This window comes from Triturus cristatus, chromosome 5_2 (assembly GCF_964204655.1).
Source record: "Triturus cristatus chromosome 5_2, aTriCri1.1, whole genome shotgun sequence".
Taxonomy (NCBI): Eukaryota; Metazoa; Chordata; class Amphibia; order Caudata; family Salamandridae; genus Triturus; species Triturus cristatus.
Genome location: NC_140588.1, coordinates 292,038,095 through 292,063,754, shown reverse-complemented (window position 1 = coordinate 292,063,754; position 25,660 = coordinate 292,038,095). Strand labels below are relative to the sequence as shown.

The 25,660-nt window shown below is 44.4% G+C and overlaps 1 protein-coding gene across 2 annotated transcripts in view; it reads left to right on the top strand.

Moving 5' to 3' along the window:
- Window positions 1-23,889, top strand: part of CDKAL1 (CDKAL1 threonylcarbamoyladenosine tRNA methylthiotransferase) — a 2,121,425-nt gene extending 2,097,536 nt beyond the window's left edge. For both annotated transcript variants that reach the window (XM_085607048.1, XM_085607049.1), the window contains exon 15: window positions 23,102-23,889. In XM_085607048.1, the coding sequence (XP_085463174.1) occupies window positions 23,102-23,266 (165 nt within the window). In that variant the 3' untranslated portion in view covers window positions 23,267-23,889. The remainder of the gene's footprint in view (window positions 1-23,101) is intronic.
- The last annotated feature ends 1,771 nt before the right edge of the window (window positions 23,890-25,660 follow it).

Below are 25,660 nucleotides of genomic sequence, written 5' to 3'. Positions count from 1 at the left end.
TGGGTTCGCGTGCAGTGCGCGAACAAGCTCTAACTAGATGCCACGCTAGTAGGGCTGATGTCTTCTGGGTTTTGTCATCCCAAGTAGTTTTGTGATGATTGCCGGATCGTGTATGCTTTATCAGAGCCTCGATTGGTTTGATCAGTTTCTGGTACAACCTGAGGATGTATTAAAATCAAAATGTCAGTCATCCAACAAATGGTTTACCTCAAAGAATTTCAAAAACTGACTTAGAACTTTGGTTTTCAATATTTGTGCTAGAAAAAAGGCAAGTAAGATACCATGATAGCCTAGGTAAAATGTTGGGTTTTTTAATATTGGAGTGGTACCTACGACACCTGCACGCAACATGGTAAGAAAGAAGGGGCATTTGTAAAGTCTGTGATAGAAGGAGCCAGGAGTTACAGAACACTCAATAAAGAAGGAACCATGGCATGGATCAATAAAGTGATACATACTTGAGTTACCTAGAATGTCATCCTCCAGTAGTTGTTGGAAAGTGAATCACTCGCAAACAGTAACATATCCCTTGTCTTTTACGTTGTCTGCCAAATTGAGAACAGGTCAGATGTTTAAACATTTTGAAGCACAGTTGTTCTTCCTCTCCTTCACTAGTGCTCCTCTGCCAGGGCCACACAAGTCTCACCCTGGCGAGAGTTTGCGATATTAGACTAAATGAGGCGTTGATCTTCGTCCTCCTGGTCATCCATCTATAATCCATTTCAGCCTGGAAGGTCAGCTTTATCTCAGATGACCGGATTCCCCTTGCTGGCAGTGCTGAGGCCTGGTGTCCTTCCTTGGTTCTGTCCCTCAGGATAGGAATGGGGCAGGGATTATCCAGTTAAAAAATGCTTTTTCTCCATAGTAGTCCTGAAATAAAAACTATATTGTTGCAGGTACCAGTTGGTGTAAAGGGGCTCTTTGCAGCTTTGTGCTGGTGGCACCGCCAAGCTTGCAGCGTCTTGTGGACATGCTGGCCCTGCCGCGAAAGAAGAAATTACGGTCTGGGAGTGTATGTAACTCTTAAAGGAGCTGTAGTGGACTGAGACTTCTTGACTGTTTTGGCCCTGCAGAAGGCCTAGAGGTGATTCGGAAGAGTGAACCTAAAAGAGCCATAAATGTGACGGTTTGCGGGGGCTTCTTTCCAACTCTGTTGATGTTGGAGGGATGCAAAATGAAGAAAAGAAGACCTTGGAAAATACACAATTTACTCTGAAGATGTTCCCGTATCAAACTCTTAATGGAATTATGACTACAAATAGTAGCACTGCCACACAGATTGAAAGACCCATTATCTGCTTTGTAAGGGTTGGGATGAGAAAAGAGATACCTTTCCACATTGGTCCTGGACTAATACGAGTGCAAAGCATTGGAATAAAATCTACCCATGGCCTATATCGCAAAACATACACAAGTGGAGAAACCTCTGAAGTTTTCCTTGCCATAGATTTCCTTCGAACATAACTACAGAAAAGACGCGCCACAGTTTTCCAGGGCCAGTTCTATGGATGGTTTACCTCTGCATGGAAATAGAGGAGCTTGAAATTGTAAAAGTGAGGCTATCCTTGCTGGGGCAGATGGAGATAAAATCCATAGAGTTAGTCTGCACAGTGGTTATGATTTCACTGAAGCACTAGTATGTATTGGTTTCAGCTAAAGAGGAGAACGGGTCTGGATAACTTAGCTGATGTACTGGTGCTACTTGTCAAACATGGATGTAGAGCCCATACACAGGAGTTGGTGGTTTATTTTGTAATATAGAGAATTATTTTTCCTTATTGTTTCCTACTCTCAACCATCCCCACTCCATTCTCTGTTCTTTAATATGGAGAGGTGATATAAGAACATAAGATGGCAGTTTTTTTTTCAGACTTGAATTTCCACTAATATCTTTCTAGTCACTCACATTGTTTGTTTAAGAAGAAGCCAAGCTTTGGGGTACTATTGATTTTTTTTGTGTGGGAAGCTTTTTTTAAAATTTTATGTACAGGTGCAATTAAATTCAGAGCACTGATCATGTCTGATTGGTTAAATGTAAGCAATTAATCAACAGTGTGACTGCCAGGAGATCTGATTTTTAGGGCAAAATGACGACTCCAAGGCTTCAGAAGAGAAATTTTAACGGTTTTAGAAGTATCTTGTGGTGCCTCCTATTCAAGCTTGACCTGAGAGCACCAAGTCAGCATATAGTTTAACAAGCATTTACAATGCAATGGTCTCGGCATTGTTAAAGTTAGAGCTATTGGCATTGCTCACAACATTATTTTTGTTTATGTTTTTGTTTTTTACAATGTCAATAGCTTAATCTCTGTCAAATGCGAGACCTATTGCATTTGCACCCACACACAGAGCCACACACACAAAGCCACCCACACACAGAGAGATGTACCCTCTACCCTCCTGCAGCATTTATGCCCCGCCCTTATTACATTCTTATATTATAACTAGATGAAAATGGAAGGCAGGTGAACACAAAGCTTTGCTGCAAACAATGAAGCTATAACAAAATGAGCGCGAGACAAAGCACTTGCAAATGGCCTCCACAGCCTTCTTTTAGTTTCAGTGACTCCTGTGCAGTAAAAAGGAGAGATTCCAAACAAAAAAGGCATGTAGGAGACCGCTAGCTGAATAAAAAGCCACCCATGGAGGCATAAACGTAAGCATACAATACATACGAGTATGAAACTTAAGCATGCAATACATACAAGTTTGAAACTTAAGCATGGACTACATACGAGCATCAACTGAAGCAAAAAACACATAACCTTGGAAGTAAGAGGCAGATCCATTAACTACTGTGCCGCAGTAACTCATGCCTGAATTACCAAACGGAAAGGAGCAAGCAGAAGGTTATTAACTGCAAACAAGAACTCCGTTATATAAGTTATATAACCAATTTTATTATTAATATTATTATTTTTGCCATATTGTTTACTGAGATTTGTCCAGAGACACAGGATGCTGAACCCCCACTGAGGCTTAAGCCTCGTTCCTACACCAGGGTTAGTGTCTCCGTCTTCTCCCTTAGGAATTTTAATATTAGAATTTCCAAGACTACGGGTGTGGGATTTACATGCGCCTAATTTGACCCAAGATCAAGTGGCTTTAAGATATCACTTGAAGGTAAGACTGTTACATTCAGTATTGTGCGTCTTGGAAACCGCATGTGCCTCCTACAACAGACATAAATAAACAGATTGAGACTCATGCCCGAGGGTAAGTCAATCCCCATGTTACAGAGCGCTGGCATTCCGTGGTAAAAACTATTGTAAATTAAGAAAAATGATTTCACAGCGGTTTAGAACCTGTGACCTAAAGATCACTGTTTTTCTCCGACAACCCTCCCCTCTACCAACTGAGCTATTGTAGGTGCTGGGGGAATGTGGTGAGCGTGGGAAAACCTCAGAGACGCTCACCACCAACAAACAAAGGAAACTTACACGGAGATACAGAAACAAGCAAGCGGGGGGAGCGGCAGTATTCACGAACCGCTCACCGACTACAACTGCAACAACTGAATTGCACGGGAAATGCATAAACATGCAGCCAAAAGCGACGGGAGCGGGGAATACTCACAATCCGCTCACCGACCGCAACTATTTCCGAGGACCGAATAAACATGCACCAAAACCGAAGGTCGGGAGTTAGATGCCCAAACCGACGATGCTAACATAGCAGGCAAAGCATTGAAGCGAGTGGGCGGGTGCGGACATACTTATAAACCCGCCCGAGAGTGAAAGCAGAGATGACATGCAAACTGCGGAGAGAGCGGGACAACTTGAAACCGGCTCCCCGCCATCGGATCAAATGCCGCAGGCAAAAGCATACAAGTGAGCGGAAGCGGGCATACTTACAAACCCGCACGCCGCCTGAGACATGCAACCTGCGAATCGAGCACAGCTAAAAGGACGCGACTGGGCCGTGGGGGGCTCCCTCCAGCCCTCACGGTTGCCAGCTAAACTCACCAAGCGGGTGAACGGCTTTTCGCGGAGTGCCAGACCTCCGGACAGGAACCACAAATGCTGTTGCACTCGCAGGCCCCGTCCACAGCCAGGCGGACTCTGCCTTGGTTCCCGGTTGCCGCGGGCATCACAGCGACTCAGCTAAGCCCAGGTGATCTTGGCGTCAGCCTCACGCAGGGGGGCACGAACCAGCTGGGTGGGCACCACGCGAGTCTACAGCGTGTCTTGCTCATGCTGCCTGCACACGCCAGTAGGCTCTCTGATTGGTTGACAAGGTCCACCAATCACAGTGCTTATTTGGTAGTTGCCAACCAATCAGAGAGCCGACTGGCGCGTGTAGGCAGTGTGAGCAAGACATGCAGTAGACTCGCTGTCTTATGGGCGTGTATTTAAAAAACACGCCCACGAATCCGAAAAGGACGGGGCATGTTTGGAGAGACAAACCTCTTCTCCAATGGCTTACCAGCATTTAAGAGCCAGCCAATGGAGAAGAAGAGAGAAGAGAGGCAGGTTCAAGCCCCTCTTCTCCAAGTCATTAAATCTCGCGAGCGAGACTGCGCAAGCGCAGCCTTCGCTAGCCGAGACCTAAAAAGCAGCCATTGGCTCCTGGTCATTCTGTGACTGTGAGCCTTGCATTGTCAATTGATTACCCTGGGACTGATGGTCATTCGCTGATTCATCTTCGGCCTACCACTTTTGATCAGCCTGGGCTGAGAGCTCTGCATTACAAACCTTGGACTGTTCCTGATCAAGGTCAGGGTAACGTTTGACTGACTATTCTCAGGAAGCATTCTACTCCGGGATGTGTATGAGTAACATTGCCTGGACCGAACCAGAGCAGCTTGGAATCTGTTTGCTGGCCAATTCTAGTCCTAAAAGATGGGAGCAACTATCCACACAATCTGGTGTAAACTGGCAAGAAGGGAGGCTTTTTAGTGCTGTCAAAAAATGTAACTTTATTCATGTTGCCCCTATAACATATGCTCCTAAATGTAATACAAAATATGTTCACAGAATTTTGTAAATGTTCTTCTGAAGCAACTTCAATCTTCGGTTCCTTTTTACTGAACGGAATCTTCTAAGAACCTTAAAATTAGAACGTGTTTCATTGCATGTTGTTCCAAGCTTAAAGTGAGATTATGGTCTCAAAGTCTAAATATAAATCTCAGATCTAAAGTAAAATAAACAAGCATTGGCATAGCCAATAGGTCTCACTTTTGGGACCCTATAAGTATTTAGTTATCCAGCACAATATTCTTGGTGCAACATCATCAACTGTTGCATGGCTAAACACTTATAAGGTCCCAAAAGCGAGACCTATTGGCTATGCCAGTGCTTGCTGTTTTTGTTTGCAGCGGCGGAGTAGAATTTCTTCTTAGCCTACTCGTGCAGAACATTTTTCAAAATTCAGAGCCTACTGTATGACATATACCGAGGAACTACGAGTGTGTAGCGTAGGGACTGTCAAGCATAAGGCAAAGAGAGCGAACCACCAGAAAGAAGGAAAGCAGACAGGTTTATGACGGGAAGACACTGGCCAACAGCACAGATACCCTACTTGTAAGCACTTGCAGGTCAATAAAGAAAAACACAAGGGGCAGCATATATTGCATGACGAAGCATGGAGCAGTATCCTAAAATGGGTTTTAACACGATTGTACATGTGGCAGCACCGCATAAAGGTTGCGTAACAGGGAGCAAGGCAGCAATTTTGAAACTTGGGTAATATGATAGTGCGCGTATCTCAAATACACCTCTACGAAAGGAAACAAACGTATCAAGTCTAAAACAAAACACTGGGACACGAGTGAGATACAGGAGTCTGTATACAATAAAGATAGTACTTTTTTTGAATTAGATAGCAATTTACTTACAGTAGAAGAGGTCGGTGCTTGAGGTCCCAGTAACACATAAGAGGGGAAAGCCAAATGTAGTGAACGTTTTATAAAGAGCTCAGACCGGAGTAAGTGCTGAATGCCAAACTAAGTGAAACTAATGGGGTGGGAGACGCGGGGGCAGAAAAATATAGGAATTAGTACCTACTGTTGCAGATGAGCGGATTGGATTTCCGGCTGGTGCTCAGCGGGACTACTTGCTACACGTTCCAGAACAAAAGCATGGCGTGTGGCCGCTATTATTAGAGTGAAAGCGCGGCAAGGAGCGCTACTAAAAATTTAAAGAATAATGTTTGAAAAGTTGAGCTGGGAAAGCAGTGCAGAAGAAAACAAAAGCACAGCTGTCTTTTTAAAGATGGAGCGCGGTGTGCACAACAGCAAGGCGCGTGGCCACTATTATGTAAAGTGAAAGCGCAGCATGGCGCGCTGCAAAATTTGTTAAGACTAATGTTAGAAAAGTTGAGTTGGGCGAGCCTTGCAGAAGAAAACAAAAGACTGGTCGCTATTTTAAAATTGAAGCAGGGTGTGCTGCACTGGGAGAATTGTGTAGCTGTCTTCAGGTACCAGCTGTTGCATGGCAGCGGATAAGATTTCTGGCTGGTGGTCAGTGAGAGTGCTAGCTCCACATTCGTGCTCATGCGAGCCATGTAGAACCAAAGGAAGGTGCGCCTGCGCTATTATTAAATTAAAGAAAAGTTATTTGGGCGAGCCGCCCGCCCATAAGAAAACCAAGCATTGGCATAGCCAATAGATCTCACCTTTGGGACCTTATAAGTGTTTAACCATGCAACAGTAATGTTGTTGCACCAAGTGCTGCATAACTTAATACTTATAAGGTCCCAAAAGCGAGACCTATTGGCTATGCCAATGCTTGTTTTTGTTTGTTTACTACTGCCCATGTGGGCTTTCACATTCATGGAGGTCGCCCCCCACTTCCTTAAACGAGCAGAGTCTATGGAAAGGGGCGTGGCTGCCGTGAAAGCGCCATATGGGCATTTTTACAAGTTAGCATTTGCAATTCAATAGGTGTCGCATTAACGAAGCCCAAGTATTGTATTGCAAATGCTTGTTGGTTTTCTGCATCTGGTGGTCACCCTATTTTGACACCAAAAAGAGACAACACATCACGCGCCGCAGCCCTAGGAATTAACCCCTTGAAATGCGGCGTTCCTTTTTTATTAAATGAATAACACACACTAATTAGGTTTACAATAAAATCTGCGCCTGAGGCCATAGGACACAGCGGACAAACAACAACACAAACTGGGAGGGGGCGGGGCAAATAAAGGTCACCCCAGCATTTTCTACCCAAAATTAAGAAAGCCAAGGTAACTTGTTAAGATATATTTGAAGACCGAATATTAAATTCTCTACGCCATGGTATACTGCCAACACTGTATGGGCACCATTAATATCCCACTGTAACAGAGAATGCCCTCGTGCTGGGAGAAATAAACCATTGTTACTGCCAAACAGGTCACAAGTTCTAAAGAAAATGGCGGGTGTTATCATACAAAAATCGCAAATGACAGGCATTGAAGCCACGAGAAGTGATGCCTTGCCTTTAAAATAATAACCTGGTTAAACAATAAAAGGGTTATGGTGTGAAGTTCCCTGTTCTCCTGCTAGGAGCTTAAAGAGATTAAAACATTTCCCCAATTAAAGGGGATATTGCAAGTAGACGGCGATTTGAAAACACCCCGACGCAAGGTTACACGTTCATAGTGTTTACAAATACAAGCAATGCAGAGGCTCGGGGTGACATCTCAGTCAATGGATAAGGGAACGAAAGCCCCTTCTAACAAGCATTGGCTGCGCAACGTGGGAAGCTTGTAGTAATGTAAAAAAAAAAACACGCTAGTGATGTGCGCACAGCAGCACGAAAAAGTGAAAGTGATCGCGCTGGAAGGGAGGCAGATGGCGGCTGCTCGCGTGAACGCAAGCGCTAGGCCGCCAAAAGCCTGTGGCAGCACTTTGAAAACCCCGATACTAAATGTCTCGCAGAGCAGCACATGCGCTGGCTCAGCGAGACCTAAAAACCTAATGTATTACTATAGATCCATGTCAGTCAAGTTTTATATGTGCACAGCCAGCTACATATGTCTGTCAGTTTACTTCCAATTACATTTGTCATTCAGGCGGGCATTTAAAGCAGTAATAAAGCAACTTTAAGTTAACACAGTTCGATGACTTATAAGTTAGAGTATTGCGCCACAGCCTTAATAGATGTTGAAGTAAAATGTGAGCAGCAAAATCTTTTGAGAACATTAAATTGAAAGGAAACAACAGCCTCCTTCGGGTCAGCCTTAGGGTCTGTGTGCTGGATGCCAGGCAGCTGTGGTAATGAAGGGGAGAAATGGAGCAGTGGATTGGCTGAGAGGACAGAACATATTATTCCATGTAACTGTGGCAGGTCCTTTGCCCTGGAGGTTGAAGCCTAACTCAGTTATATACATTATGAACCTTGAGGAGAATCAAATTAAAATCGTTTGATCGTGAAGCTCCAATTTAATGCACTATTAAAATATGACACACATGCAGAGGTAGAAATTTGACAGTTGCGTTGAGCTCTGTAACCATAAATCAATACCCCTGCAATGTTTGCTTAGTATTTCATATTATATAGTACGTACACTTGTGCACTTTAAAACGTCACTAAAACGAATCTCTCCATGAGGTATGATTATGTAAACATGCAAGAATTCCAACTGTTTGCGCCATTAATTGGTCTATGGAGGCATTATTAGGTCTTGTGTTAGCCAAGACCTTTACATTGTAATAAAATCATAAATATAATGTACGTATAGGGGTTTTCAGCCAGCTTTCATCATCCACTGGTCTGTCATTCACAGTTTTGGTGTGCCCACCACAACATACTGTATGATACACAGGATCAAATCACATCACTTATTGGCTCAATGTGCACTTGCATATATGTAGCTGGTATTTCTATAGCAACAAATCTAGCCAAAAGGCAGAGAAGTGCTGTACAGTGTCAAATGCAAGCATACAGTTAATGAATGATGGGAGAGGTACCTGGGTTCTTCCAGGAGAAGTGCAGTTTAACTACATTGTGATGTAGTACGGGGATGGATACAGGAATGTTCCAGATCCTGGGTTTCTAGATGTGAAAGCCTATTGTCTTGTTTATTCTTTTTTACACTTCTGAGTCTCCAGTCTGATGGTGTCCTGGTTGCAGGTGTGCCAAGAGCCACCCTGGATGATGAGCTTGTCTGCAAGATATGCAGAGGTGCTGTTTGTGATGGCTTTGTTAATGAGGCAACTCGTTTTGAAGATTGGGCAGCCTGGCAAGGGGAGCCAATGGAGTTCCAGCAGGTTGGGGATGATGTGATTATTTTTCTTCAGTCCCTGAAGGAGACATGCTGTAGCTTGTAGGATGCCGGCAATATATACTACTGCAGAGCCTGAGAGGCCGTTTAGCAGGGTGTTACTAACATCCAGATGCAGAAATACAAGGCTTTGAACAGCAGTTCTGAAGTGGCTTTCTGGAAAAAAATGGATTCACTTTCTTTAGAAGAGAGAGCAGTTACTAGACTTGCCTGTCTTTGTTTTCTTTGGCAGTGTGCTTCTTGAGGGTGACGTTGGTGTTCAGAGTCAATTTAAGTTACTTGTCATTCAGTGAAAGTTGTTGGGGTGCGAACCCAACAAGGTTCATACCATTGAGCCAGGTTTGATTAATTTCTTGTTTGTTATTGGTGGGAAATAACTGGAATTCTGACTTGGTGAGATTGAGCTTCAGGTAGGCACTGGACAGATTAAGACGTGTAGGCAGTGGTTGAGGCATTGAAAGTCTGGAGGTGAGAAGACTTTCAAGTAGAGTTGTGTATCATTGGCATATTGATGTATTTTGATCCTGTTATCTGTGAGCAGTGCCCAAGGGGCACTATGTAGAGATTGAAGATGACAAGGGACACTGTGTTTACCCTAGGGGACTCCACGGGTTATAGGGATATCTTAGGACCAGTAGGTGCCCAGGTGAACAATCTGGTTGGAATAGTAGGAGAACCTGGGGAGAGGATGTAGCCTTATGGCTAGAGCGGTCAACCTCGAAGCTGGAGAACCGGGTTCGAGTCTCGGCAACGACGCTCAACATCCTGTGATTCTGGGCAAATCACTTAATCTCTCCATGCGTAACAAAAATGAATGTGTGCTCATGTAAAGCGCTCTGATACCCGATGTCTCGGGTCTCGTTCGCGCTCTATAAAAACTCTTTAAAAAAAAAAAAGGGCATTGCAGGTGAATACCACTGGAGGCTCATGGGTGTAAATGAGGTTTAGAGTGGTTGACTGTGTTGAAACCAGATGAGAGATCTAGGAATATCAGAAAGCACTGTTCATCATCTTCTGTAGTCAGGAGTGCGAGATCTACAATGTGCAAGGTAACGGTCTCCATGCAGCAGTGTGATGTGAAGCCAGATTGGTTGCCATGCAGCAGATGGTCAGCATTGATGTGATCTTAGATTTCAGCATAGGCTGCTATTTCAATCATCTTGCAGGTGAAGAGTAGGTGGCAGTTGGCGAGGTGATCAGAATCTAGTGTAGGTTTCTGGGAGTGGGAGGATTTAGCCTGTCTTGAGAGCTTCTGGGAAGATTGTTTGAGTGAGGGAGGCATTGACAATGGTGAGTATAGTCGAGAGAGCATCCACAGAAATGGGTTTGAGGATGTTGAGTATGTTGGTGACATTGTGAGAGAAGGATTTGAAGGATGACCATTGCTGGTTTCTACGAGAAAGGGTGGGTGTAAGAGGAGGGCAGTCTTGATGTTGTCATGCGCAGTCTGTTCTTTATTTTTTCACTGAAGAAAAGGTCAAACTTGTCTTTAAAGTGTGGGGTAGGAGTGTCAGTCGGGGGCAGATGCAGTGCTTGATTATCTTGAAGAGCATTCTGCTTCTGTTGGTGGCATAAGTACTTAGCTTTGGCTGATCTCTGCATGTTGCACGGAGAGACTTCAGTATTATGAGATCACTGGGAATTCTATTTTTCTTCCATTTTCTTTTTTTTTCTGCAGATGGAGCATTTATTGTCAGCGAGGTCTTTAGAGTATCACTGTGCTGAAGGTTTTGGCTTGCACTTTGGCGTTTTAATTGGAGTATGACTGTTCACATAGTTTTCCAAACAAGTGTTAAAGTCATTTAAAAGGGGGTTAGTGACAATTGTAGCATTAGATTGTCGATCGAGAAGTCTTTGCAGTATCTGAAGGTGTGGTATTTTCTATTGGGTTGACCTCAGTTTATTGATAGTGCGCTAAGCAGGGTCATAGAGAAGGTGAGGTAGTTAGTCCAATCCAGGGGTATGGCTCGTTTGCATTAGATTGTTGGTGATGTTGAGAAGACAATGTCCAAGATGTGGCCCTTGGGGTGTGTTGGTTGAGTGATATGCTGCACCATGCTGAGTGTGTCGATGAGGTTGAGGAGTGTGTCTCTTGTTCCTATTGAGCTTGTGCTGCCTGGGAGGTTGAAGTCACCTAAAAAGATGGTGTGGGCATGCCAGATGACGGTGGTGGCTAGGAGATGTGATACTTTATCAATAAAGTCCTTGTTCTGCCCATGAGGCCTGTAGATGAGATGCAGGGTGGCAATCTGAATTGCAAAGAGTGAGAATTAGCATGTCAGGAGCTCTGTGGAGTTGTCATTTGCTTGCCTAGAGAGTAAGACCCGGTGTCTTATGGATGATTACAAGGCCTCCTACCTTCATATGGGTGTAGTACATAACTATAGATGCAATTGCCTGTGGGAAGTTAGATGTGTGAGTGAACCATTATTCTATGATGATGAGGGCGTAAAGCTTGTGATAGGTGATTAGATCTGCAGTGGCTGGTGCTTAGAGTAACGTAGAGCGACCGTTAACGAGAATGACATGGAATGTGTGTTCTGTAATTTGAGGGTGTGTGGTAGTGGGATGTGTATGAGGTTGGGTCTTGTGTAGGTCTTGGTATGATTGTGGGGACGGGCATTTTGGAGTGCTGCATGAGACAAATGATTATACGTATAATGGGTGTGGCATATGATCAATTTACACACCAAAATAGTCCCCTTTTACAAGCTTGCAAAGTTTTTCACAAAATTAGCAAAGCCAAAAGTGGGCAGCCAACTTTAAACCTGTTGGTTTTGCCAGTGCTTATTTTCTTAGTAATGCGTCAGTATAGTTTTCTCAGTATTACCAAGGACAAGTTAACAAGACCATTTAGAGTCCCTGGCCATGTTCTTGGAGCACACTAGCAGAATACGTCCGATCTACTATAGACCTTCGGGCCCTCAGAAAACCTGGAAAGACCCCAATATTCTCCAGAGCATTTTGCATTGACCCATCTCAACAGCCACTCTCGACCCTACTAAAAAAAATATTCTATCTCTCAAATGGCCTACCTCTGCCCTATTCAACCTTACCTCTCCAACCCTACCGCCCCTGACATCCCCTATTTTCATCCCTTAGACCACCAGCGCCAGTCCATTTTACAACTTCTCGTGTACAAGATACAGAATCTGACATCAGGGGCTACAGCCAGAGTCCCCACAAATCAAGCACTCTTACACACTCCCTGCCCCTTAATGCCATGTCTCAACCATGTCACAATATCCACATTGGTCGGTCTCATCTGCTGTGTGTACCAGTATTAAGCAGAATATTTCATTTTTCGGTTGTGAAATGCACTGCTGCCGTTCATGTGAACTACACCACTCCAAAATTACATAAAAACTAAAATAGAAGGTAGGGACTTTTTTTGTAGGCCTAGATGGACAGTGGTGTTAAAAGTGGATGGTGCGTAACACTGTAACCTGATGAGGCTGCTAGGCTTTATCAACAGAAATGTATGTTGCATTAAAAAGTTTTGTGACAGTAAAGGGAGCAGAGATTGGCATGATCCAGAGCCTGACATGATTGCTAATGGCAATTACTGCCTCCCACACAAGAGTTTTCTGTTAATAAACGTCGGAAGAGGTTAAGGGCCTTCTGGGATAATCATCTCCTCTGGCAACGAGCACCCCTTATCTGCTCACATCCCTGAAACATTGTGATGCTTAGATTAGTTTAACAGTGAAAGATTTCCCTGTCTGAGTCCTCGTTATTCGGCGGAAACATCTGATATGAACCTCTGATCAAACGTAAGCTGGTTCTTAAACTCATGATCTCATCAGGGTGACAACTCTTCATAAGGAGGCTTTCATCTTCCGAGAAAAGAGGGGAGTTAGCAGGGGGTCCTCAGTGAGCTCTTTTGATGAAAAGGTATTTTTTGTCTTGATTCCGGGTTTTCAAAGAGATGCAGGAGAGTTGCATAAGTTCGGTACCGAAGCACAGGGGCCAATTTTGATAAAGTAATGCAAAGTGTGCTTCCACGTGTGGGGAGAGAGGAGATGTTGAAAGTCGAATTTTAGTTTTCCTTGTAGAGGTGTTTTCAGCTTGACTTGCTGTCATAAGACTAGGTACTGAATAACTGTCTCCCTTAGGGCTGGAGCCATATGCAAATTTTCCTTTTTCAGGTCTTCCAATGGACACAATTAAAAGTGATCTAGCCATGACAGGTCGTTCTTTGAAAAAGAGTTGAACAACTGATGTAAGAGGGTTCCTGTTGTGGATGGCATGTTACAGCTAACCTCTTTCATGACTGATGCATGGCAGAATACTTCTCTGTAGCACAAGGCCTCCTTTCAAGAAGGTGCATCAGGTCAGCATATGGGCTGCCTTCCCTGCCTGCATATACGCCTAATAGCACAATACCAGTATAACATTTTAGGTATGCATTATTTGTCATTTTCCATACTAATGGAATGCAGCAACGTTGTTCATAGATGGAGTTTGCAACGTAGCAATTAAAGATGATGCAGACAATGATGGACGTCAGTGCGCTGCAACCCGCGCTGCAGTTGTATAGCCGTGGTGTCCAAGCCATCATTCTTCTCGCTGAATTCAGAAAGTGTTAGAGTATTCATAATTCCATATCCTATTTAGTGAGCTTTTGCTATTGGATTGGAATGTTTAGTGTCTCGTGGGTTTTATTTCCTTAATTTTAAAATTAACCTGACCGTCCTTAATTGTTTTCTTTTGAGTTAACACTAACACTCTAGAGATCATTTGATTGTAAAACGGGCTCATTATCATCATTACCTCATATGTGGGTTCTGATGGTCCTTAATAAACTTTCACACACTGTTTTACAATATAAAAATATCAATATTCCATATTCATTTGCCAAGCCAGCCTATAATTATCAAGGTCTGTTCATCCAAGGGCCACAAGAGAAACAGGGAGCTCCCAGAATCCTACCTGACAATGGCACCCGCCTTCTCACTGTTCGTGCAGTAGACATGTGACGAAACTGATGGGGCAGGAGGGAATGGAGCCTATGTTTAAGGAGTAACAGAAGTGGCATTAGTACCTTTTGTTTTCGGTTCCTAATCCCTGTTGATTCCCATCCCTCCCAGGCGATATTGAGGATCCACCCGAAAGATTATAAAATCGTTCCTGTAAATTGAGACCGTCTCAGCTCTTCCTACCTTCGGATAGCCTGAAAGATAGGACAGAACATTTCCCTTAGTCTGCCATAACTAGTTTGATCATGCACCTTATAAAGAGCACAGTTTCAGGCTATCTGTTGTCAAAGAAAGCAATCTTGATCTTAAATCGGGAATCAGTTGAAAACACACAGGTTGTGTACTCCCCTTTTCTGAATGTATCTAATTATGAATGTTCTTTACTTGACTTGGTCTATTTCAATAGGTTGGTCCTAGCATTTTAACAGTGACCATTGCAATGTATCTAAAGTTTATGTTGCCAGTAGGAAGTGAGACAGAAAGCAAAGTGACCTGTACCCAGTTCAGTACACATCGTAAATGGGTAATGGTTTTCCCCTAACCACCGTTGTGATCTGATTAAATCTACTTTAATTGCACTGTTTTTCAAGCACTTCCGAAATACTTAGTTTGCATTCTTCCATCACATGGAGAGGAAATGTGTTGAATAGTTTTTGGTGGTATTTACACTTTAAAACTAGGCACTTCCAAGCTATAGTGTGAGGCTATTTGTGGACCCTGCCCGCTTAGTGCCGTTTTTTCCCCACTTCTTTTGTACATTAAGGCAGGGCCAAAGCTACAATGTATGTAGTATTTTTTTTCTTGTTGTCTTTATGTAAAATTCCACCTGCAAATATCTGAAATGAGTAAAGCCAGCCTGACGAAATCAGACTGATGAAACTTAATTTTGGCGAAATGCAATGAAGGATTCTTTTTTCGACTTTTTTTAGTAATGCAAACCAAAGCATTCTTGTAGCTTGGTTAGCACTTTTGCATTCCTCATGAATATCCATTACTTTTTACAGAAGATATTCAAGACACCACCACAGTAATGGGGTTGTTTATACTAAGCCACAGAAGGTTTATTTTGCATAAGTGATAGCAAAATCTCTTTCAGCTTTGATGACCATTCCCCACCGATTCAGTTTGAGAGCTATTAAAATCTACTTTGTATCCGGTTCCCACATGCAAACTCGAAAAGCCAACATCTATTTACAGCATTGCAGAATACAACTCTCGGGGTTTGAGGAGCAAGCCTACCAGGCGAGTCTTACATATTCACACCAGCTTCAGTGAATTCTCACAGGGAGGTTGAGGTGGCACAGCTATTATTCAGCTTTAGTCTTTTTTGAATGAGAAGGATGTACACTTGAGTTACCGTTTAATATGACCTGAAAGTCACACGCCTAATGAAGGCAAATCTTCCCAATTGGTGGAAAATTGACTTTGTCTTAGGCCAATCTATTCCACCAGCCTTGTAAAGATTGCCAGAAATGTATTTGCAAGTAATCTGGCTGTCAAAGGCATTGATCATGTTAGTGCTTCCTGAGCAGGGTGGCATGTACTCCATTTGAGGTGGATCTTTGAGGTCAGAAGTTAACTCTCAGAGGAGAGAGGATGTTTGCTTGAAGACCAGACTATATGGATATTTAAAAATACCGGCAACGCGTCTGGTACTAATCACGGTGAATGCACAAGTCGAATGTGAGCCATTTGAACACTGAGGCGGTCTCCTCTTTTGTGTCCATGTAGCATGGATGGAAAGAAAGGTGTGCACGTTTAAGGAGCGAGCTGTAGGCGCCAGAGCAAACAGGGGCAGAACTTGCCTGGAACGTAACTATAGTGGCAGAAGCAGCAAACACAAGGTTAAACTTTGATAATGAGTAACAGTAAGGGTTTAGGGAGGAAGGATGCTCTCCTGGGCACTGCCAAAGTTTCCGTCAAAAATACCTTTCCGAGTTGGAAGGTTTTCAGCTGTGTGTTGGGAGGGGGGGGGGTGTCTTTCAATTGGTAGTGCAATGCTGAATAATTGGACATGGTACTGTAGGGTTTAGAGTTTATTTTAGAAAGGAAGGTTAATTAGCTTCAGCTCCTGAACCGAAAGTAGCTGCAGCGAGTTATTAATTTATCCGACGCCTTAGGAATATTTTTTAATTACCTAGCTAGCAGAGTGCTATCAGTCTGTGCACACAGTTTCCTGCGATGAAAGCGCACAGACACTTCAAACTCCACCGGGGCCCAGCTCCGAAATCCCTTAATGTGTATGTATTTAAGAGGAAAGCATTACATCCCAGGGCAGTTCTCCATTTACTTTTCCTTTCTTCACACGGCCCCTAATCCCTGCACCGGCAGCCCTTGCAGCAGGGACCGCTTCCCTTTCTAGGGTCACATGCCCTGTAATCCGCCACCTGCCAACATGCACTTTTGCTCGGGCTCCATGCCACAGAGTCCCAAATAGCAATTAGTCATGGCTAGTCATGTGGCCCCTTGATTTTCTTTTTACCTTCCACACAATAATTATGGTTTACCTCGTACAAAAGCAGTAATTGAGCCGACTCTTAAGAATGGCGGACACAACCGCTCCTGAGCGTCTGTCACCCAGTGGCTGTCAGTTACAGGGTTGTGGTTTTACCTCTTTTGAACTCTAAACTCTCTTCTTTTTTTTTTGTTTTTTTTTTTTGGTCGTAAGACATTTATTATGAACAAATGAAACAGATGACATACACTGCGTCACGCCAACAACCCGGAGGCAGGCCGCTATAGGGTAAATTATACAAAGATGATATAGAAATATCTCTGAGGCCCTCATCCGGCCAATGGTACCGGCAGAGGTGAACTTAAGATATAATAAAAGTCTAAAGTTCGTATTGCACATCTTTTAGCGAGTAAACGGTCTTACTTTTGACCCAGTGCCGCTGACAGTTGAAAGGTAGCGAAAATCAACAAATCCGCCCACAAATAAGCAGCGGTCAGCCACCCGCTTCGGCAGACTGTAAAAAGGATGTGTCGGTCAGCACCTTGTTACCCCCAACAGGACCCCCCAACAACTAAACCAAAAACATCAAACATAGGTGCAAGTACTTGGAAACAGCTATGTGGAGAGCGGGTGCGGGAAGGTGTCATCGCTGTGTGCGACTTAGCGAGGGAAGGGCGGGGCGGGGGGGAGGGGGAGAGGGGCGGTAAATTATCCACAGTGGGACCAGTAGGGCGGAGGGGGGGGGGGGGGGGCAGTGGACTCAAGCCTGGTCAGTGGAGTCAGTAAACGCCAAAGCTTGCGTCTGAGCAGTGTCCGATAGTACAAGTGCGGGGCAGCGGGACCTCTAACGCTAATTTACGCAGCGCGCTCCCTCAGCCCATGTCGTCGGAAACGCTGGTAGCGCGTGAAGTGTCGGCGGAGTCAGGGGCCGCGCGTCCTGTAGTCCACTGTATAAACGGGCCCCAGATGTCAGTGGGTCTGGAAGCGGTGGGCATTGTCTCCCAGTAGTTCGCCAGTTGAGTCTGGCCGTAAGTCACATCCCTGATCCAGCTTTCGAGCGTGGGGAGGGCCGGTCTGCCCCAGTGTATAGCTATCTGCCGTTTGGCGTATAACAGGAGTAGTGCATGAAGTTTTCTGTCACAGGGCTCAGTGCGCTTAACATATCCCAGCAAACCCAACAGTGGAGACGGGGAGTCGCTCCTCTGTACGATTTGATTTATGGCGTTGAAGACCCCTGACCAGTATGCCTCCAGCTTTGGGCAGCTCCAAGCTACATGTAGAAAGGTGGCATCGTCACCCCCACATTTCCAGCATGCAGCGTTCTCGCGGATACCCATGCGGCATAGTAGTGTCGGAGTGCGGTAATATCTGTGTAGGAATTTGAAGTGTATGAGCCGCAGTCGGTAACTCGGTGATAGAGCTGTGAGTTGAGCGCAGCAATACCCCCATGCATCATCCGGCAGCTGATCCCCCAGGTCTTCAGCCCAGGCGGACTCGGCCGTGGCTACTGTCACTGGGGCTTGTTCCTGCATGCAGTTATATAATCTGGACACCAGCTTTTTAGGAGAAGGTCTTGAGAGCAAGTCTTGCAGGGCGGCTAGTGCACAAGGCTCGTCCGGGAAGCCCTGTCCCATTTTCTTGCAGGATTCCCTAAGGGAATGATATAGTAATTTGTCCGCAAACGTGCAAGGTTGGTCATCCCCATCCGCAGGCATCTCGAAAAATGAGCCATCTGGATATATGTCCGCGAAAGTGAGTAGCCTATTCCCACGGATAGTGAGGACGTCACCTCTTGCCGTCAAACAAGGCAGCATCGGGTTGCCCCGGAGAGGAACCGCCGGCGCATAGAGCAGGGAGAGACCAGCTCGCTTCCGAAGCTCACGCCAGGACCAGCGGATCATTTCTACCGTGTCCACCTCACGCGACGGGCACGTAACCGCTCCGTATAATGCCACTCGTAACGGCGAGGGGGCGACCACTGCAAGCTCCACCGCCACATGCGGCTGGTAGGGGGCTGGGTAGGCCCAGAAATGAAGGAATTGAGCTTGTGCACAGAGCGAATAGAGCTTCAAGTCCGGGGCCCCCAGTCCTCCTTGCCGGAGCGGAAGCGTGAGTAGGTCCCAGGATACTCCTAAACTCTCTTCTAATGGGCGATAGTGTGTAACTGCATGTAATGCGCACAAAGGTAGACATGTCCTTGCCCACAGAGGACAATAGCTTGCAATCAGCAGCGCCTTTAATAACTTCTTTAGGAATACCAGCCTTCCAGCCGGCACTTTCTTGAATATCTATGGTACATACAGTTTTTGAAATGGGAGAATAGAAGTGCAGGTGCTCTCTACCAGAGTACCTGCTTGTTTCTGAGAAGTGCCGGTACTCTCCAATTAATAGTATTACATTTCTCGGGCGAAGTGCTGGTACTCTCCCTCTCAAAATAGAAAAGTGCCAGTACTCAGTACCGGACAATACCGGCCCATTTAAATCACTGCGTACCTAGAACCCAGGGTCTTATATCTTGTTTTTTAGGAGATAAAAATCATATGCTGGTTTTCTCAAATGTGTTATCAGGTAAATGTGTCTAGGGTAAGGCACACTGTTTGTCCTATTAATATTCATCACAAATATGGTTTTTATTCATGGGTTCATACGATTGCTCGTCCATTTTCCTGGTCATTCCTATGATTTCTCCCCGAGCCCAGCTCTATAATCGTATTACACGCTGTCATAATCAATTCTAAAGGAAAGGAATTCTCCCTTGACCAAAGCCCGAGTGGAACCTCATGCGCCTGTGACATCCGATTTGGATATTATTATTTAGGGAAACAGAGTAAATTTACTCCTCCCACTATTTAGCCTTAGCGGAGATCCATCTTTTACTTTTGCCAGGGAGATTAAGTGAATTTTCCGATTTTCTTAACAATTTCACACAAGGTCTTTTAGCGAAGATATATGATTCCGCTACAGAGTCTGGAAGGGAGATTCGGTCAAGGGAGTGAACTAAATGTGCGTGTATGCGACCCATTGCATCATAGAATTGTTGCTTTTAGAGGGAAAAGTAGAGGGTGATAGCAGGAATCTGGTCCTCATACTCCCTGTGCCCCAAGGAAAGCAGAATGATACTTAATGCGTTGTATCTCATAGTTTCGTTCTCATAGAAATCTTTGATATCAGTCTTTCCCCATCACCTCCCTAAGTTACTGAAAGTGAGATGGCTAATTCTTATTTGCCATAAAATAAGAATGAGTGAACCTAAGTGCCAGAGAACATATACTTTCTCTGCAGGAGTCTATCAGTCCTGTGTGACTATGGTTGGTGCTACAAATACTGTAACAGTAGAATTACTGAGAACAAAGCGTGAGTGATATATAACTGAGTGTCTAAACCACTTCCTGAACAGTCTTATTGCTGGCTTTAAACATCTTTTCCTACTGCTTTTTCCCCATCTCCCTTATCTTGCCACAGTCTTAATCCATTTTGTTCAACCACTTTCAAAATGTGGTCCTTAATAATAGGGGCAATTTCTCCATTTATTGTTTTCTAGCATAAAGCTAACAGGGATTTCAAGATCCTGTATAAATGTTTTTGCTATGAGAAGGATGATTATAAATCTTGCTGTTGTCATAGATAACTTGCTGAGTCCATATCCATTAGACATGTTATCCGCTAGTATCCATAGAATGAGTGTGGATTGGAGCATATGTAGTGCATACCGCAAAACAAGTCTACTCTTTCAGCATCATGTGAAGAGGATTCAGTAATGTTAGAAGCATCTGTTCACCTGAAAGCATCAGGAAGAAGGCACTAATTACATTCCATCCAAGTATGCTTACTTTGTGCAGAGCAACATACCCAGCACATTGTATCTTCACACCATGGTTGTAATGTTCTAGAATGTACTTTATGCAGGAATCAATTCAGGATCTAAAACCACTGGTTGGTCAATATACATGCCCATCTCATACAATTAACATAATTCTTTGAACTGCATCCAAAACATTAACAGTCCTTTTGGCCATATATAGGGTCCATTTCTGTATCGATCAGGAAGACTGTCCAGTTGCAAGAGATAGTTAGAATTGCTAAGGTTGATAATTACCTACTTTGGTATGTTTTTGTTATTTTCTTTCACTGCCATTGACATCATCGTTAAGGGTCATGTGATGTCACCCACTATGATGTATTTGTTAATCAAAGGACACATTGTCACTTCTGCTACCCCTCGTATTTTGATGACTTGACATTCATGTCCATATTCATATTCTCTGGCTTTTGTGTAGTCTCTGCTTACATGCAGCTTTGTCCTCCTGGCTCTGAGTGTCACTCAAAATGTAAACCTTACTGTGGATGTTTTCTCTTTTTAAGGACTGTAATAAGGAACTGGGGCATGGTGGAAATGCCGTAATTAATTACTGTAAAATCATTACCCAGAGTAAGACTCTGCGTGTTTTTATTTTTCAGTCATTTGTATTACTGCGTGGATAGGTCAGAACAGGAGGGTTCTTGTAAGACTGTATTCATATCTAGGCAAAATGGAGTGTGTAGGATATTTTTCTTTTATTTATAAATGTTAATTTATGTAGTAGACATAAATTCGTTTTTACTTCGTAAAGGCTGAAACTGGGAAAAGGTAATGAAAATACACAGGTAAGTAGTCTCCCCAAAATTGCAGCGATTGCAAAGGATATATATTGCTGCCTGTAGGAAACAGTGAGGGTCTCTCTTGAGTAAGCCCGCAAGGAACCACAGTCCACCATTTAAGAGAGTAAACATGTGCTTTGTTAGTTCAGGTCAATAGGCCAGATTTCATATTACAGTACAAACTATAATAACCCTGCCTCATTAATGCAATAAAACATGCTCCAACCATAAACCACCCTTATACATCCCAGTAGCATCCCCAAACACCCACCCAACCACCAACAGTGTTTATTCAACTATTCATCCTTCCTCCGAAACCCCCATCATATTCCCAACTCATGAACTCCTTCTCCATGGCCTTGGCCATCTTTCTTGTCCTCATTTTCACTTCTTATTCCTCCCCCTGTCCCATTTTGAGTTAAAACACCTAGCCTGTGACACCAAAGCCCTGCCGGACTACTGGCTCAAGCAGCTTTCTAACCCTGCTGTAGCCTCCCCTAAAGCAGAGTACAAAACCCAGTCCAGTGAGCTAGAACTCCAGCAACGAAACCATAATCATTCTCCTGCACACCACCTAACTTTGTAATATGAATAAAACCTCCCAACTGTTCAAAAGCTCCCCACCCCACCAATTTAAGGAAATTCCTGGGCTCCCTCAGAAAACACTCCAAAACTTCCAACACCAATGAGGGAGGGCGGCAGAAACGCTGACCTCTCACCCACCTACAGGATCAAGGATCGCCAGGGAAGAGGAAGATCCAGCCGTGACATAACCTTAACCCAATCCCCAGTCAGTCACACATGCCCTGTCCCCCTCCGGCTTGGCCTAGGGTGCTTGTCCGAAAACCAGGGGGGTAAGGGGAGGGGTCAAGTAGATGTCACAAGGACGCCTCTTCCGAATAAGCACACCCTCCCACCAATAAGCACACCCTCACGCCAGAGCACTGTATATGAATTGTGTTTTTGCAATACCATGTGTTTGTTCCTGCTATTTCAACATGTTGTCCATTGCAGTCACACGTCGTTGATTGCACTCCATAAGACTACTTAAACTTCAACCAAAAGCATGAAGAGTTTTCACCCGTCTACGAATGTCAGCTTGTCTGGTCCTTACTCTTTCCACGTGATGTTAACCAGCAGATCATGGCTCCCGCTTCATCCAGCGGCTGAGCGTTGATAGCTGTCCCTGCAGCGAGCTCATCTGACTCCCAGTGTGCTAAACGTGGCGAAGGGTCTCTCTGCCTCGCCTGTCCCCACCCTCAACCCCACCGAGAGTCAGGAAGACATCTCTGTGGGGATGATTTCTGAAGGCTTGCCAGCAGAGCAGTGACTAGCGCTGGCCGGGCCGGGCCGGGCCTGCTGTGGCATACAGGGCTGCGCGGCGCCACCGGCGCTCCGCGTCACCAGCGGCGCGCGCTCCGCGTCACAGGCCGCGCGCCCCGCGCGTTCGCGCCCGAGGGAGGGAGCAGCAGCCCCCACCGCGGCAAAAACTGCAAAAGGCAAATGTAAAACAGGCCTTTTCATTACATTCCTGACGGGAGATTCTATGTGTTGTAACAGGCTTATTGATTCGACAGTTACTCATTTACGAGACCGACACAGCATGGCACGTGTCGGGACATTGTCTGACGCACACTCGCAGTGTGAATTGTGAGGTACATAAATACACAAGCTAATAATCGGCTGTGAAAACAAATGAATCATGTTTCGCAGGCGGCGTTAATATGGTAATTGCTTGTCTTTTCACTGTGGTTCGGAAAAGCGTCTTTGAAAAAGCCCAATATTTATCCGTCACATTGATTTTCCTCTTTTCTCCCTACAGGAGTTGAGAGCCAGGCAAGAGAAAACCGCTGGTTTGAAATCGCAGAGCTTCCGGATGCCACTGCAGCTGCCTTGGCTACCAGAAATCGGCCGGGCAGAGATGCTCTCTGTTATTCTAGCGCTTCTCGCTGTCGTCGTCGCCTTCGTAGTGGCGACAGCTTTGTGAAACGGGCTGGTGACATCCTGGAGCGATTGGCGTATTCAAGGGAGAAGAACCATATCTGCGGCAATATCTTTCTCAGAAATCGATGTGAACACTGACCGTAGTTCTTTACAGACATTGTGCAAGGCCGAAGTACTCATTCAGAACATGTTGTTTTTTAAATTAAAGAGCATATTTGAATTTTGTTTTAACCATTTGTTTGGATTTTATCTTATTTTATTGCTCATATTTATATAAAAAGTTTTCGTGCGACTCCAATCACTGTCAAATGCTTCTCACGTTTTTGGTGAGAGAACTATTACCTAAGAATGATTTGGACAACATCTCTTATGGTAAGAGTTGGTCCAAGTGTGTCACATAACACACTCTTCAGAAAAGGGGAAATTGAAAAGTGTCCCTGTGTTTTTCATGAGTTGCGAATGGATTAGGATTCCCTGCATACAGTGAACAATACCTAGCTTAAGAAGATTGTAGTGATAAGAGCCTGCCCAATAACATGTCAGTTACGAAGAAGATATATTTTTTGTAAAATGTATTGTGTTTTAGTTTGTTTTCTGAAGCAGTTATGTTCTTTTCGAAATAAGTGAAATGAAAACTTGAAAACCAATTAAAATCTTTGGTAAACAGTTTTGTGTCTTATTTCATTGTATATAACATTATCCAATTGTTGGTTCTTTTGTTCATTACCTGGAACCAGAACTACAGATTCATTAAACTGTTAAATGTAAACATTCGTAAATGACACTTTTTACGCTATGATAGCAAATTTTGGCTCATGACCCTTCTCTTACATAAAAGGCTGAGATTGATTAAATGGGCATAACTTCTGCAGGGATTATAGATTGTTTTACTGTACATTCCTGCAAGATTGCAATGGAAAATCAGGATTTTTTTTAACTATAAGAATGGCACCCTCTTTCAACACCCACAGCCTGTTTTTCCTTTCCACTGAGGAAAAAGGAATGCAGCATTGTTCCACTGGTCATGTTGGTGGACATAGAAATTAGCCCGATCCTCAGCTTTGAGTGGTGTATGAGATGGCGGTTTGTTGTGAGACTCGTTCGTTGCTGTGATGCCACTTAATCTCACCTACTCATATTACCCTTCTGCTAAAGTGTGTATATATATGACTTAGAAGACTCCAACATCACATTCCTCTAGACTACTCTTAGTTCTTTCCCACTCCCAACCTTAGAGGTAGGATTAGAAACAAGTGTAATTTAAGGCAAACTTTGCACACTAGAATTACATGCCTTTGTCATACATGACATACCCTCTTTAATGTGGATGTGCGTTCCCTCACCAGTTTGCTTTTTTTTCCAGTGGGACCTGTGTTGATTAGATTCTGTTTTTCTCGCACCCAGCGAAATTTAAACATGGTGCGTTGCTCATGATACCCCTTTTTTTTTTGGTTAATTAAGTCTTTCTGCTCACCCTCTTCATCATCACCTTGTCCTGTGGTTGAACTCAGCTCCCTTGCTATGGAAGTGGTGGTTGACCGGGAGAGCACCACCCAGTCAGCAGAGAGCCTCACCAGAAGAAAAAGCAAGAGGCCATCCTTCCATTTGCCCACATCATCAGTCCCCTGGAAACTCAGTAGGAAACAAAGGCTCTGACCTCATTTAGCTAGTGCCTCAGCACAGCAATTGTGTTGCAAAGTAGCCTTAACACTGAGGATACAATACCAAGGAGTATGTGACAGCACTAACCTTCCTGCTTATTCAGATGTCGCAGGACAGGAGTTAGCACCAGTCTCAACAATGCATCTGAAGGGCTCTCTTGAGCTTCTTCTATTGCTTGTTGTCTGTCTCTGGTGGACTTACTAGCTCAGGGTTAGTGTATTCCATGGCATAAAGGTCAGGCTAGTATGGCCTGTGGGGCAAGGAGTAGCTGGACCGGGCGTTGCAAATGCAATTCTAGCTCTTCTCGGATCTCAGTTCAGTTTTTCTTCCATGCTGCTCTTAGTCCCCAACTCAGACTCTTTCTTAGATGCCCTAAATGCCAAACTTGAGCCAGCCCTGATTGTACAGCCCCCTGTGTTGGTATAGCTCCCATCAATCCGCGGTGCAGCTCCTTCCTAATCTGGTGCTGCTCTGAAGCAGCTCCTGATACACGAGGACCTGCCCAAGGCACTGACCACAGTCTCAGGCTGCAACTGATTCAGCTGCCAATCTTGACCTGCTTTTGAGAGCTCAGTTTGACCTTCAGGAATGAGTGCAACCTTTTTGTATCCATCAGCAGGCCTTCTCCTTGCATGCTTTGGTGACTTGAACTCGGTACAGAGTGGAGTAACTGTGACCAAGAAGACCTCCATTCAACCCGATGTCAAAAGCATGTTGCAGCACAGTCCATTGAGGCCTTCACAGGAGAAAGAGGTCATCTTTGCACTGATGCCAG